This window comes from Parasteatoda tepidariorum, chromosome 6 (assembly GCF_982258835.1).
Source record: "Parasteatoda tepidariorum strain Cologne lab strain chromosome 6, Ptep-v5.0, whole genome shotgun sequence".
NCBI lineage: Eukaryota > Metazoa > Arthropoda > Arachnida > Araneae > Theridiidae > Parasteatoda > Parasteatoda tepidariorum.
In genome coordinates, this window is record NC_141760.1 from 69,703,175 (window position 1) to 69,718,069 (window position 14,895).

Consider the following 14,895-nt stretch of genomic DNA (forward strand, 5'->3'; position numbering starts at 1 on the left):
CTTATCTTCTTCTTCTTCTTCAAAAAAAAAAAATTCTATATCCTAATAATTCTATTTCTCTTATCTGAGGATAGCAGAATATTTAACAGTATTGGAAGATGCCAAAAAGAAACTTAATTTGTTTATGCAAGGACCTTCAAAAAAGTGTAAAAAATAAGATATGTTATTAATGAACAAAAAACTCTTGTTATTAAATTCTTGTTTTAATTTTTTTTTTTTTAAATATGCTTCAAATTTTGTTTTGCTGCTCCAAAATTGTTTTTTTTTTTTTTTTTTTTTTTTTTTTTTTTTTTTTTTTTTTTTGCTCCAATTAATCTAATTTCATCCTGTTCCAAATATCTGAATTCCTAACAAAATCACCACTCAGGCATATTTTATTAGAATATAAAGTTATTTTATCATGTTCTTTAAAAATTATGGTGTTCTTTCAAAAAATGAGGGAAAAAAACATCATTTCTAGAGGGAATTATCTTTTAAACTCTTCTGTGATTTAAGAATTTTTATTATTTATTTTTTTAAAAACTTTATTAATTTAAAATTCTAGTTGAAGCAAACCAGTCATTGGCGAATTTTTTTTATTCCGAAATGAGAACAGAAAAATCAGGAGTATTTCTTTCCTTTCAGATGAGCAAGAAAAGTTTCTTTAGAATATAATTCTACAGAAAAAAAAATTATTTGCTTTTGTATTTTTTTCAGCTTTTTTATTGTTTCAACTCTTTCTTTACTCTGTTTTTTAAATTTAAAATCTAAATATGAAGATGCAGAGTATAGCAGTTTTGGTTATACCTATAATTTCAATTAATGTTATTATAATGCATTTTTTAGTTTATTGTTGCATTTTTGTCCGAGAAAATAGTAACTTTGTTAAGTCATGAAAAACTCTTGGAAATAGTCATGGAAAATCATGAAAAGTCATGAATTTGAAAATCTAAAATGTAGCAGATACCCTGTACACTTCTACACTTTCTTCTCCATCTATGACAACCAGCCAGCATTTTCCTAATTGGATATTACTTGTTTCTGTAGTGGACAATTTAGAACTTTGATTTACCGTAATAAGAGAGAAAAAAAATCTGACGTGTGCTGAGTGTTCTATCTTCTGCGATTTGTCCGAAAATATTCTTGATTGCCTAAACATTACAAAATATAATCTTTTTGTCCACCCTCTGATGGCTATTGGCTTCATGAGAGCGTACGACATCATGAAGTTGGTTTAGCTTGGCTAGTCATTAAACATAGCAACAATAACACTTAAGTATTTTAAAACAGATCTGATTTTTTTTCTGTGAAGTTAAGTTTTCTGCTTATTTTTTATAAACCAAGGAATATCCTAGATATGAAATGTTAGCATATATCACAGCTCACAGGAATGTAATTGGATACAAGTGGTTATTTTTGGTTATAAAATATCATTGATTTCTAGGTCTAGTTCAAAAAAAATCTTTATTTGAAGTTTTTACTTCCAGTTTTTTAAGAAAAAAAAAGATGCGTAAAATATTAAATATAATCATAAATTATGCCTTATTTCTGTTTCCTTCAAATTATATTTCAATCAAATTTAAAAACTTGATCTATGTAAGATTTTTCAAAATATTTAAAGTTTTAACTTAGTATGTGTTCTATATTGTATACAGAATATTTATTTATTTTAAATTTAAGAATGAAATTGATTTGAAAGTTACAATGGTTGGTTCATCTCAAGCCATATCTGGATCTATCACAAATTTGACATTTTATACAGCATGTTTTAATTCAGAGAAGCGACTTGAAACTTCAGCAAAGGTAAAAATGTTTCACTGCATGTTTATTTTTGTTTTAAAAAAAATTTCTATTTGAAGTTTACCTAACATTTTTCTCCACAAACTTATTACTTTTGTACTAACTTTATATTTATTTTAACATTTATTTGCCATGTTTTTTTTTTTGCTTATTTGGAGACAATTGTTTCAATTTATAACTAGTACATGAATATTTAAAATCTCTTCCTTAATAGAATTTAAGAAAATAATATTGTTCTCAGAATTTTTTAAAATATAAATCTATGCTTTGCTATATCTTATACTAAATTTTACCATAATTTTTTAGATTCTTAGCCCCTGTGATATTGATATTCAGTGCAATTTCCGTGAACATTCTCAACACATGGATGTCATGTTTAGAGACCTTATTTTGCATATAACTCCAGGCACTGTTCAACTTCTTTCTAACATACTGTCTTCTATAGTATCCGAGCCAGTGAGTATTTACTTATGTGCTCTTTTACCTGTTATTTACATTGGTTCTTTTTTAATTTTAATAATAAAATTATTCAGTTTTTTCTGCTTTAATTATTTTGTTTATATCCTCTACAACACAAAAGCTTTCTTTAGAAATTTATGTTAATTTATTATTCAAGTTTTAAAAAAAAGTTTAATGATAACTGTTAGCGATTTCAGTGACAGATATATTTTGTTTGGTCTTAAATGTACTAAAATACAACAACTTTTCTTTCATTCAATGTAGAAATTAAATTATGTGAAAGTCAAATTCTATAATTTTATGTGGAAGTGAATTCTATGTGCAAATGAAATTCTATAATTATTAACTATTTTGATAAAAAAAATTATTTTGTGGAAAGATATTATACAATGACTGAAATTACAGTATAGCACATATATTTTCTGACACTTTTTAACAATCAAAATAAGCAACAACAACAAAAAATTCTTTTCAAGAAAAAGAAAAATTATTAAGAAAAAGTAACTGTTATAAAATATTAATAAAAAAATTTTTCTTGTTGCTTCTCTGATAGTTAAACATTTATTATTTCTCTATAAGCGTACTAAGATAGTTGTTAAAAAGACAAGAACTGTTGAAGAGAACAAATTTTAGAAAGTAGAGTAAACTATGAATATTAATGAAGCTGAATATGGATAGTGCTTGAAAAAAATATCAGCAAAGATTTATTTCACTTTAAATTGTATAGATGTTTCCATAAAAAAAAATCTACTTAATTCTGTTCCTTGTTTTAGATTTTCTTTTAATTCTGATTAATTTGCTTTTGGAATTTTTGAATATCTTATTTTTTAATATTTTTATCTGATTATCTGTGTTGCTACTTCTTCACATCATGGGATAAAAAAAAATGTATCTTTATTCATGAAAGATAAAGTTCAAATTATTGCCTGCTAACTTTATTTATTTATTTTTTATACAAATATATTTTATCATTATCGTCTATTCATTATTTTTTGTTGATGAATAATGCATGTTTTGATGTTTATTTTAAACCTTTTATTTTGGAAAAATTGGACTTGCGGAAGTTCCGACAATTCCAATTATTGAACTTTCTGCTATATTATTTCACTTATGCAATTAACAATTTGTAATACAGTAGAGAACCAATTATCCGGGATGCTCAGGACCATCGCTATCCCGGATGTCTGAATTTCCCGGTTTTCTGGATCGACCAAAAAATTTCGTTAATCGATGTTTTATCGAACCCGAATTACAAGGGAAAAGTGTAATGCATAAAGTAAGAGAAAAAGGAAAGGTACTTCTAACTTTAAAAAGAAAAAAAAATGGTAGAAAAATAACATTTAAATGAATAAATAAAAAAATTTGCAAGTTTAGACAAGAAAAACAAGTTTAAAAAATACAAAATTCTCGTATTTATTTTTTACAAATAATTACAATTCCTAAATTAACTAATATAAACAAAACCAATGGTTAAATACTGCAATATATTTCCTACCTAATTTTACGTGGGAAACGATAAAATAAAAGGAAAACTTATTAATCTAAATAAAAACACTTGAAAATTATCAAACCGAAACGGTAGTTAAAAAAGGTACTAGCATAAATATTAAAACCCGGAACAAGGCAAGATCAACGGAATTTTTAAAAAAAACCTAATGATAAAATTTATAAAAAAGAATTCATTTATTGAGTGCGAAATTTATCGTGAAAAGAAAAAAAAATCAAGCGTGGTGGAATCAGAAAAACAAACTGCAATCTGCTTCATAAAATAATCCTATGTTTAAATTAATAAACAATTCTCCTTTTTTTTTTTTTTTTTTTTTTTTTGTTGTTGTTGATAAAAACACGATATTTAATTACAGCAGATGTGATTCCACATCAATAAAAACTTGCAAATGATGCGATACCCGCACTTCCAAAGAATGAGAATTTATTCAGAAGAAAAAGATTTCATTTTTAGTAATCGATGTCAAATAGATAAATATATTTTTCTCTTTCATCTTCTGTTCACTGATATGCATGCAATGCATTTTCCCCACCCCCCTCGTAAATCAAACAGAAAACGAAATCAGCATGCCACACCCTTGAGCTTGATTGACGGCCTAAAGGAGAAAATAAAACATTCCTCCCTTCTCTGCCTTCAAGGTCACAGAGGAAATAACGTTTCTCTGGGTAAACGGGGGGAAAAATTCTCCCCTTCCTTACATTTTCCTCTACTCAACTTCAAGGATGAAGTCAATTTCCACTTTTTTTTCATAATCGTTCTAGTTTAAAATGGCGGGAAAACCGATCAAAATTTTTCCCGGTTATCTGGATACCGGATAAATGGTTCTCTACTGTACTACTATTTAACAGCATTAACCATTAACTAATGGATAAATGTATGTAATTTTTAAATGTATGACAGTATATTCTTTTAAATAAAATCAGTGAACTAAATTTATCCTTATTTTCCTTTTTCAAATAATAATAATAATTGTTAAAAGTTTGTGGTAAGTAGGTTAACTTGAGCCAACTTAGCTGCCTTACTTCCTATCTGTTGTATTTCATTTCATTTATCTGTAAAAATTCTATATTTGCTAAATTTTTTCAAAATTGATTTATAGGCCAAAGAAGAAGATAAAATCTCTAAAGAAAAGGAAGATTATTCTGATATATGGACACCAAAACCCTTAGAGGGCAAACATTGGTTTTTAGAAACACTTGTTGCGGAAGATGCTATGTCAGAAATTAAAGATGACTCCATCAGTATTGTAGCACCAACTCTACATCAACAAGTATGTTTGATAAAATTTATTAAATATTATACAGTGAAACCTTAGTTAAACGGACACTCTTGGGACCGAAAAAATTGTCCACTTATGAGAGTTGTCCATTTACAGAAAGATTACACTAATAATGAAGTTTAACGCCATAAATTGTTTTTAGAACATTGCGTTGGTATAGAAATATTTAAATAATCTATAACTATTCACAATGATATTTATTTAAACTTTAAAAAATACTTTTTTCAATACAAAAAGAATATATGAAAAAGTTTATTTATACATAATTCTAAATGTAATACATAGAAATGAATGTTTCCCTTATTTACACAGACATTCAAGTTAGTCATATGATACTGAATAGGAGCTGTGAGTTCTATGTCACTTGATCAGTTTAATTAGTTGGTTTGCACCCCCTAATCACCTTCCCATCACTTGATAGGAAAAGTGATAATATCTCCTTGAAGGAAAACTTTTCATAATGCACAGAAAAAATAAAGCAGCAATGCATGCCTGTGAGGCATGATACAGAGTTGTTACATTCACAAATGATCATCAGTCAAATGTCTGAATAAATGTTTAATTTATAAAACCACTTCAATGACTAGATCCCAGCTGTGTTAAATACAGTCTCCAAATTGATTAGAAATATAGAGTAATTTTCAGTGGGGAAGAGGAATTGAGAGCATTTAAGGTGTCATTTCAGCTTGTAGGTTCTCATAACCAGTATGATCCATATGAAAAGATCAAAAGATGCCGCTATTTGAAATATTGCATATGAGCAGTATCATGTTTTCTTCTTCCTTTGCAAAGGTAAAGTAAGGTGACAGGAGAATGATTGATTTAGTAGTGAAATAGCTTAACAACATTTTTAGTGGTGGATTAGGCAGAATAACATTGCATTTTTTCTTAGAATTTAAACCATAAATATATATATATTTTTTTTTTCAAATTAAGAAAAAATTTGTGTCTGGTTTGAAGAGAGAAAAACAATGTTTCATGGCATAAATGACTGTCCATGTCCAGTAACGGGTGTGTCCAATTTGCAGAGAAAGTACATAATGGTTTATTTATCGAGATTAATGCTGGAATGAGAGGCGTCCATTTTGTAGGAGTGTCTGTAACGCCAGGTTTCACTGTATTTTATGCATAGAATTTTATTCTTAATTTTACAAGGGTACTAAACTAAATATTAAGTGCGCAATATTTGTATTTGACAAAGACAAATATTAAATATTGCAATAATTTTCAAATATGATAACATCGAAATAATTATCAATAAGTTAACAATAAAACAATTATCATGACTGTGCTAACTTTGTTGGTAGTTTTTTAATCGTGATTAAAATTGCTTGATACAATTCTGGAAAAAAATTTAGTTCATATGGGTAGTAAATACTCATTCAATGTGAAAATAATTAAATTAGTAGAATGGAAAAAATAATATAAATTTGTAAAACGGAAAAAATATTGTTGTATATCATTAAATATTGATATTTCATTACTATAAATCATAGTATTAAAATTCCCATATCACCCAGTATTAGTATTAACATCCATTTTTAAAGATATATATAATCCTGATAAAATATGTATTAATTGAGTGAAAGGACTTTTGGATGCTAGTACATGTTGAATGTATATTTAACTAGTAAAATATTTTTAAATATATTTTATAGCAATTTTCTTATTATTCTGCTTTCTTTCATTCATACTTTGAAACAATTTATTGCACTTTGTTGTATTTCATTTAGCAATATTTAATCTACATACGAAGACACCTATCCATTGTTAGGTATTCATGGTTCTTGTACCTTTTTACCACACTATACTTTCAAACCTATATCCAGTCTGTATATTATAATAGTAACTTTTTCTTGTTTTGACTTCATATTATATATAATTCAAATTATTGCTCTTGAAAATTGATATGACTAAAAATACACTAAAATATTGTACATTTAACAATTTTTTCTATTTTATTATATGTGGAAAAGTAATCATCAAGATTTAATTTTTGTTATTAATTTGGTTACCATATTTTAGTAATATTAATAAACTGATCTTTTGTCCAATTTGGTGCTAATTATTGCTACTATTCTGCATAGTTTGATGTTTCTTGAACGTTTTCTTAGAGGGAATATTTATTAATGTGCAGTTTTCACAGTTAAAACATTTTATGTAAAAAAATAGTTTTTTTATTCATGTTTTTGTGAAACTATTGCTATATGAAAAAAAAGCTTTCTTTTGACAACTAAAATATTTCTTTATGTTATGTGTGAAAATACTTGTGCTTCTTAAAGTTTAATAGGTTATCTTATTCCTGACTTCTAATGAATATGTAGTATAAGTTCTTATTAAATGAATTCTGACTAACTAGTGTTGTTTCAACTATTAATTTTGAAAGTGTTTTTCTTTTTATTGAAAATTTATTGGTTTTAAAAAATTATTTAAATTTATTTTAGATGCTTTTTACCATGAGAAAAATCATAATAACTATTGAAGCTGGAGTTGGAGCTCGAACTGTTCCATTACTACTTATGGAGTCCTCCTTTCAAGCTGATATACAAGATTGGGCTAGTAATGTAAGTTTTTATGAGTTTTGCATTTATCATTTTATTTTTACACCTCATTGGTGCAAATTGATAAAAAAATTGGTTGTCAAAACTTTCTGTTGGGATAAACTGGAACATGCTCTTATTTTGGTTTTACTATTAAAATTGTATCCAATTTATTGAATTACAGAAACGCTTTTTTAAAATGTTTCTGTAAATCTTATATTTTTTCAAAAATGTGTTTCAAAAAATTTAAAGTAGTTTGTTTTTTAGTATTAAACATATTTGTTGGAAGAAAGAAAGTTGTATCTCTGATATTAATTTGTTTAATTAATTTTGATAGATACTGTTATTATTAAATAATGAAGTTGCGCTTATTAGTATTTTTTAAAAACAGTTTTAATATTTAATGAAATTTTACAATCTGTAACTTGATGTTTTTTTATTAGTAATTAATTTTTACCTATTATAATTTTCTTTTAGAGATTAAAGAAATGAATTGAAAAGCAAACATCAACAGTAGGTTTTTACAAATAATTAGGATTAGTCAAATTATTAATTAACATTTATAGTAAGCTATATCAAGCACATGCATTTTCGTTTCTTATTATGTGAGAATCAAAATTGTTTCAAAATGTATTTAACACTTAAAATAAATTTCCTAGAATTAAATTAGTATATTTTTTTAGTTTAAAGTCCTTATAAACATTGATAATTTAGAATTATAATTATAATATTATTTAAGATAATAACACATGGTCTTGCTGTAATGATTAACATACAAAAACCAGCTAGTTATCAACTTAAGTAATTACTATTAAGATTATTATTAATAAAATATAACTCAATTAAGTAACTGGAAATGTTAAACAAACTATGCAATATAAATAAAAAAAAATTTTTCTCAAAATTTTGCCATGTTTTTTAACTAATGCTAAAAATAGTTTAAAGAAGCTTTTTTTCCAACTATATTTCAATTTCTCTGACCCTAATTTATGTTTTAACTTTATTTATTTTACTGAATAATAACAGATAAGAAAATCCGTGTCTTATGAATGGATTATTTATTTTAGCTTAAATCTACTGTAGAACTTCACCATTGTATTAATTTCCTAAAGTAAATTAATTAAGGTAAATTTGTCTTTTAGGCTTTTATAAACTTTTTGCAAAGTTTTGCTGCAGTTATTTTATAATATGTGTAACTACTTTTTTCAGCTGATGTAATAATTTAAATTTTTTTCCTTAACAGCTGTATGTAGGAAGCTCATTCAGTATGGAAATGTCATACTATAATGAAAAGATTGCCGTATGGGAACCTATCATTGAACCACTAGAAACAACTAAAGGACATCGTTCCTGGGAAATAATGCTGGAGGTACATTTTCATTTTGTGTAGTCAGTGTATTTTTTTCAGGGGTTCTAATTGGATGTAATGACTTAGTTTTCCATTTTTTGTTAAAAATAACTTCTTAATAAGCTTTACTATATCTATATTTTTAAAATATAAAATTGATTAATTTTTAAACGTATTAGAGCTAATACGAAATTAAAATAATGTTTCAAATTTACGCCATATGAGATGTTAATAAATAGGCTAAATAAATTAGAACTATTTGCAGCATAAAAAAAGTTATTTATTTATTTACAATCAATATTTTATCTGCTGTCAACATTTAGTTTCTTTTTCAAATCGAAGTTAGAAAATTGCATTTATAGCTATTTATAAAAAATCTCAAAATTGATGTTTTCTTCTTTTTTATTTTGTGTCTGTTTGACATTAGTATTAGTTATAGAATTTATTATTGTCACTATTATATAATACTAAAAATATGTCTGATCAACCTTAGCTAACCAAAGATACAGATACTTTAGACCTTAGTCCTGATGATGATGATGAACCTGAAGAAGTAGTGTTTCAACCACCACAAATGGGCTTACAAATAGTGGCACAAGATGTTCTTCAGCTAACAGTTAGTAAAACATGTTTAGATGTTCTGTCTACTTTGGGACAGGTAAAGTTTCACTTATTGATTGTTATTTTTACATATTTATACAAATATTTCTTCTAATATTGCATATTTCACCACATTTTTCCAGGCATTTCAAGATGCTGTGAGCAAAGCTGTTGGTAAAGAATCTACAATGCCTTATGCTCCTTTTCATGTGAATAATTATTTAGGCATTCCTATCAATATAATCCTGACCAATGGAACATTTCAGGTTATTTCTATTTAAATATTATTTTTTATTAGGGTGGATGAAAAAATTTCTTTTTCATCTACTGCTTCCTATTGCTTTAGTTCTAAAAGTGTCTAGTGTATTTGTTAGAAAGCATGCACAAAAAATTTAATATGTGTTTTTATTTCAATTTAAATTATATTTATTTGCTACTTTTACTTATTGTTACTTTAAATGTAAGTTGTATATTTCAGTAGAGTACTTTAAAATTCTGCTTTAAACGATAGATATTTTCTGTGGTATAGCTAGCGAAGGGCAAAAGGGAACATCTGTTCCTGGGCACAGCCTTTCAGGAACAGTGCTAAATCCATAAAAAATAGTTTAAAATGATATTTTTAAGCTAAATTGTTTAATACTAAAATTTATTAAAAATGCTGGAGTAAAATATTTATATCTTTTAAACATTCACAGTTTCATTTGCTTCTTGTGGTCTTCATAACTTCATATTTTTATTGGATTTGCCTAAAAATTGAACAAAATGTTTATTAATATTGTAGTTTGTTTTGCACAGGTTTTTTAAAATTATTTTTAACAAATTGTCGATTTGTTGAACAAAAAAATTCTTTAAAAAACGTTTATCATAAAACAACAATTCCAATCCAAAATATCTAAGTATAATAGAAACTACATTGGTAACATGTACCCCCATGCAATACATTAGTACTGTTAAAGTTTAAACCGAATTCACAGAAAATTTATGAAGTTTTTGTGTCTTAAAATCCTTATGTTAAGTTGCAAAAATCTTATTCAACTAAAATTTATAAAAACAGTGCCAGGTGCAGTTGATTTAAGTTTTTACATCATCTAAAATTTGAAATATTCCCCAAAAGCTCCCTTTTAAGTTTTTCACTGTGTTGCATGAGGTGGAAAAACTGAGTTTGTCCTTGTGTGCTGTAAACTAGGGCTGTTGTGAATATTTTGCCCTTTTGTCGAATATTCAGTTAACCGAATGTTTGTACATAAATTTTTCTGCATTGCACAATATGACCATCCAATAGAACAACAAAAAAATCAGTTATTTGGTGCACAAAAGCAGTTATCTTAAAATTCGGAAAAGCCCAGAGTAAAGCTCAGATGATTTATCAAAACAGAAAAAAATTTTAATTAAAAAGATTTTTGTCTGTCTTATACAAATGTTTTGAAACTGTAGCAGTAGCTGGGTAAAATAGTAATATTTTTTGGCCCACCCTATTTAATATGCCACTCAGCATTGTTCTATAATATAAATATATTTGAGTATTGTTTGTTAATTATTGCAGGTATTAAATGAAGATAAAGATTACAACTGTGTAAAGCTTGAATCTGGTTGTCCTCCATTGCATTTAGTATATGGGTCTTCCAAAAATTCAGATTCTAACAGAATGTCTGTCTTGAAAAAACAAGATACTAAAGAAGAAACATATTTTAATATAATGGTGAGATAATTTTGAAAACTTGAATTTCTTTGCATATTATGTATTTTAATTCATTAAAATACTCTTACTTATCTTTTAAATTTAATAAATAAATTCTTCTTAAATATTTTTTAAATAAGTTTACAGCATTCAATCACTATTAAATGCTGTAATAGTGATTGAATGTTCCTCATTTGCTTAATTTAAATAGTAATAAATCTTAAATAATGTGGTTGATAATTGTGATTCAAATCTTATAGACTCATTTAGAGAACAACAAATTTGATATAATAGAAAATTGCAGAATAAAGGAGAAATTCCAGCCTTAGCAGTCTCTGGATAAATTAATAATAAAATAATCAATTCTAATATTGCAACATGATTAATAAGCCTAATGTAAGAACTAGATGTGCCCAAAATTTTTAAAGCATTTTTGATTGTGAAAAATATGTCTTCTGTCTGAGAAAAACTGCAGAATCTTTTTTATTTAAATTTCATTTAGCTTTGACGAACAATATGTGAATCTGGACTTTCCTTTTTCTTGCACCTACCACACAATCCTATTCATCGTTAAATGCTGTTAAACAACTTTTAATTTTAATTAATTTAAATGAATTTATGTAAATAGAAGTAATAGTAGTGACGTAAACTTTGCAAAATATTTTTAATTGAAAAAAAAAAAAATTTTAAACTATAGTGAAAATTTTTTTCAGACTTTGTAAAATAATCAATACATTGAAATGTTGCTTTAATATTAAATTTGAATCTTTGCAGATCTTAGAAGATGGTATGAATGTTGAACGAAGAATATCTGTTGCTTGTACTGACAAGCGATTCTTCCAGTTACCTCGTGTTACGTATCCTGGCAACCGATGGGGTTTTGTTATGTCTATTCAATCACTATATGGCTCAAAATTCATCACATTCCATTCCATCCTGCAGGTAAAGTAAATCTGTTCATATATTAATTTAAACAATTTTTATTGTTTGAATTCGGTAAAAAATTACTTTATCTAGTTTTAAAATTTAAAACGAATGAAAGTGAAAGATATATTCATTTTAAATTTTATTTCAGATATCAGTCAAATTTTCAATTATTTTGCATGGTTTTTTGTGACCAATATATTAATAATTTAAATTTTTTTCCGTCGATGATTTGCAAAATTTTATTGTCTAGATCAGTGGTGGGGAAACTTTTTTTAAGACGGGCCATTTGTAATAACTAGACAATCGTGGCGGGCCAAAGAATAATGCTTAATCGTTAAAAAATTTATGTGTTCTATAAACATATACATATATTATTATATACACTTATTATTTTAAGAGTAAAAAAGCAAAAGGTAAGAAAATTATAAGCACAAAATATAAAATGAATTTAGTGTAGTTCTTGATGTGAAGTATTATCACTTTATTTTCTGGTGTCATTACTGATTGATGGTGCATGAGAAAAATGAAATTGAGACTGTTTCTTCAAAATTTCATCATAGTCCGGTTCCATTTGCGAAGCAGAAATTCTTAAAACTGATGAAAGGTGCTCATCTGTAATTCTGATTTCATCTGATCATCTGTAAATTCTGATTCTGATCATCTGTAAAGAAGTTTTCTTAAGCTTCATTGTTGAAAAGATTTGTTCGCATACATAAGATGAGCCGAACATTGTCATTATCTTCATTGCATGAGTAATGAGAATTGGGAAATTATCTGGACTTAAATTTTTATAAAATTCTAGCAATGGTACTGTATGAAAAGTTTGTTTCAGGAGAGTATTACAGTTCAGTTCTATTAACTCAAGTTAAAATTTTGCATCAACTTCTTCGTAATTAACATTGAATGGGGTCGCAAAAATACTAAACTCTGGTTCCATTTTTCTGATAATTGCCAGTATCGCTGATATCTGTACTTTCATCCATGGTAATTGAATAAAAAATAAATTTTTGAGTTTTTGTAGTCAGTTGTGAAATTAGATTTTTATCAATATTTTCAATTCTCTCGGTGATTGTTCTTCTTGAGAGAGACAGTGACTGAAAATCATTTTTCTTTTCAGAGCACATAATATCGCACACATCTATCATGCACTGCTTTATAAATTCACCATCTGAAAATGCTTTATTAGATTTAGCAATATTATAAGCCAACACATAACTGGCTTTCGTAGCGCATCTCTGAGAATGATTAGCTCTCTGAAATAATTGTTGTTGACTTGATAAATTTTTTATTAAATCTTTCGATTTAATTTTTTTCACCTCTTCACTTAACGATGAGTAGGAGTGGTTTTCATGTTTGCTCTTGAAATGGCGTTGAATGTTATATTCTTTTAAAACTGCAACAGTTGTATTGCAAAGTAAGCACACAGGTTTTTCTTTAAATAAAGTAAAGAAATATTTCCACGTCCATTCTTCTTTAAAAACTTGACATTCTGAATCCACTTTTCTTTTTTTTAACGCCCATTTTACACGTTACCTACTACGGAGAACAGCACACAGAAACGCAATTGACGAAAGCTTACTTCTAACTAATGCTCTTGCGCGGGTCTTCTTAAAATGGAATTATAATTTTATTAAACTTTTATAACGTTTATACAAAAATTTTAAAGCAGTTTGAAGCAAAGGAAACAACAACTAGAGCAGACGCAAATCGCGAAGCTTTTTGGTTGTGATTGGTCAATTCATTTTCATGTGACGTCACAGTACCCTCCTCTTAGGATATTCATGGGCAAAAATCTGTATTCATGAAATCAAAATAGTTCTTCAATGTTTTGATGACTGTCAATTAATGGCCTATTATATTTTGGAGAACTTCGTGAATTTATATTTCCCAGGCAAGATTGAGTTCTATTTTGGAAGATTAAAATTGCCACTCGAGTGTAGGAACGAAAATCAGTTAAGAACTGCTTTTGAGTCTTCGGCCCACGGACTATTGAGGCAGTGGGAGCTTCGGGGATTACACAAACAATTACTCGAGTCACAGCGGATCGTTGCAGATGACTGACTAAGTCGCTAACTAACTGATCATCGGGCGGCCTCGCTTGTATTTATACCTACCTGCAAAGATTGTTCGGGAATTGGATTTTTCCGGTTCTTTCGAGAAAACAGAACAATGAATCGAAAATGCGAGAGTGTCTGGAAGTTTCGAGCGAAGCTGAGTCATCTGTTTAGGTCGGATGGATTTGTCCAGAATACTATTGTATTTTGAATATCGCCGCAGGTAGTTTTTATGCGGGTCGTCACATTACGAAGTAAGAACGCGGGACCTAGTTTCCCCATCACTGATCTAGATAAAAAAATTAAAATAATTTTTTCTGAAAGAACACATTAGAACTAAAACTTGAACATTTTATGTTGAACAGAGATCACAGAATGAAAATTTTTTATTATTTTATTAATATTACTCTGCATGCCTATTTCATATAATAATTATTACTTATTGCATGAACAATGCAACAACAAAAAATACCCTACTAAGAACCCTGAATAAGATTTGATCTAGTGATCACAATCTGTCTTTCTGTTAATCTCAGTTCATAATAATGTTCAGATCTGTTAATCTGAATTAATTATATGTCGACAACTGAGTTGCTGTGCTGCCAGGAAAATCGGAAAAAGTCAGGAAACTTGGAAATTGTCTAAAATATTAAAATTGAGTTTAGACGTGTTCGATTGATGATGTTGTCACAAAATCAGGTCTTTTTTACCAAGAATTCCTTAT

General features: G+C 27.3%; 1 protein-coding gene across 7 annotated transcripts in view; it reads left to right on the forward strand.

Annotated features, from left to right (window-relative positions):
- Positions 1–14,895, forward strand: part of Vps13 (vacuolar protein sorting 13C) — a 123,183-nt gene that overhangs the window by 56,559 nt on the left and 51,729 nt on the right. For all 7 annotated transcript variants that reach the window (XM_087166009.1, XM_087166007.1, XM_087166008.1 and 4 more), the window contains exons 38-46: positions 1,660–1,782; positions 2,086–2,235; positions 4,845–5,015; positions 7,469–7,588; positions 8,808–8,933; positions 9,406–9,570; positions 9,656–9,778; positions 11,056–11,211; positions 11,965–12,132. In XM_087166009.1, coding sequence (XP_087022135.1) covers positions 1,660–1,782; positions 2,086–2,235; positions 4,845–5,015; positions 7,469–7,588; positions 8,808–8,933; positions 9,406–9,570; positions 9,656–9,778; positions 11,056–11,211; positions 11,965–12,132 — 1,302 coding nt within the window. The remainder of the gene's footprint in view (positions 1–1,659; positions 1,783–2,085; positions 2,236–4,844; positions 5,016–7,468; positions 7,589–8,807; positions 8,934–9,405; positions 9,571–9,655; positions 9,779–11,055; positions 11,212–11,964; positions 12,133–14,895) is intronic.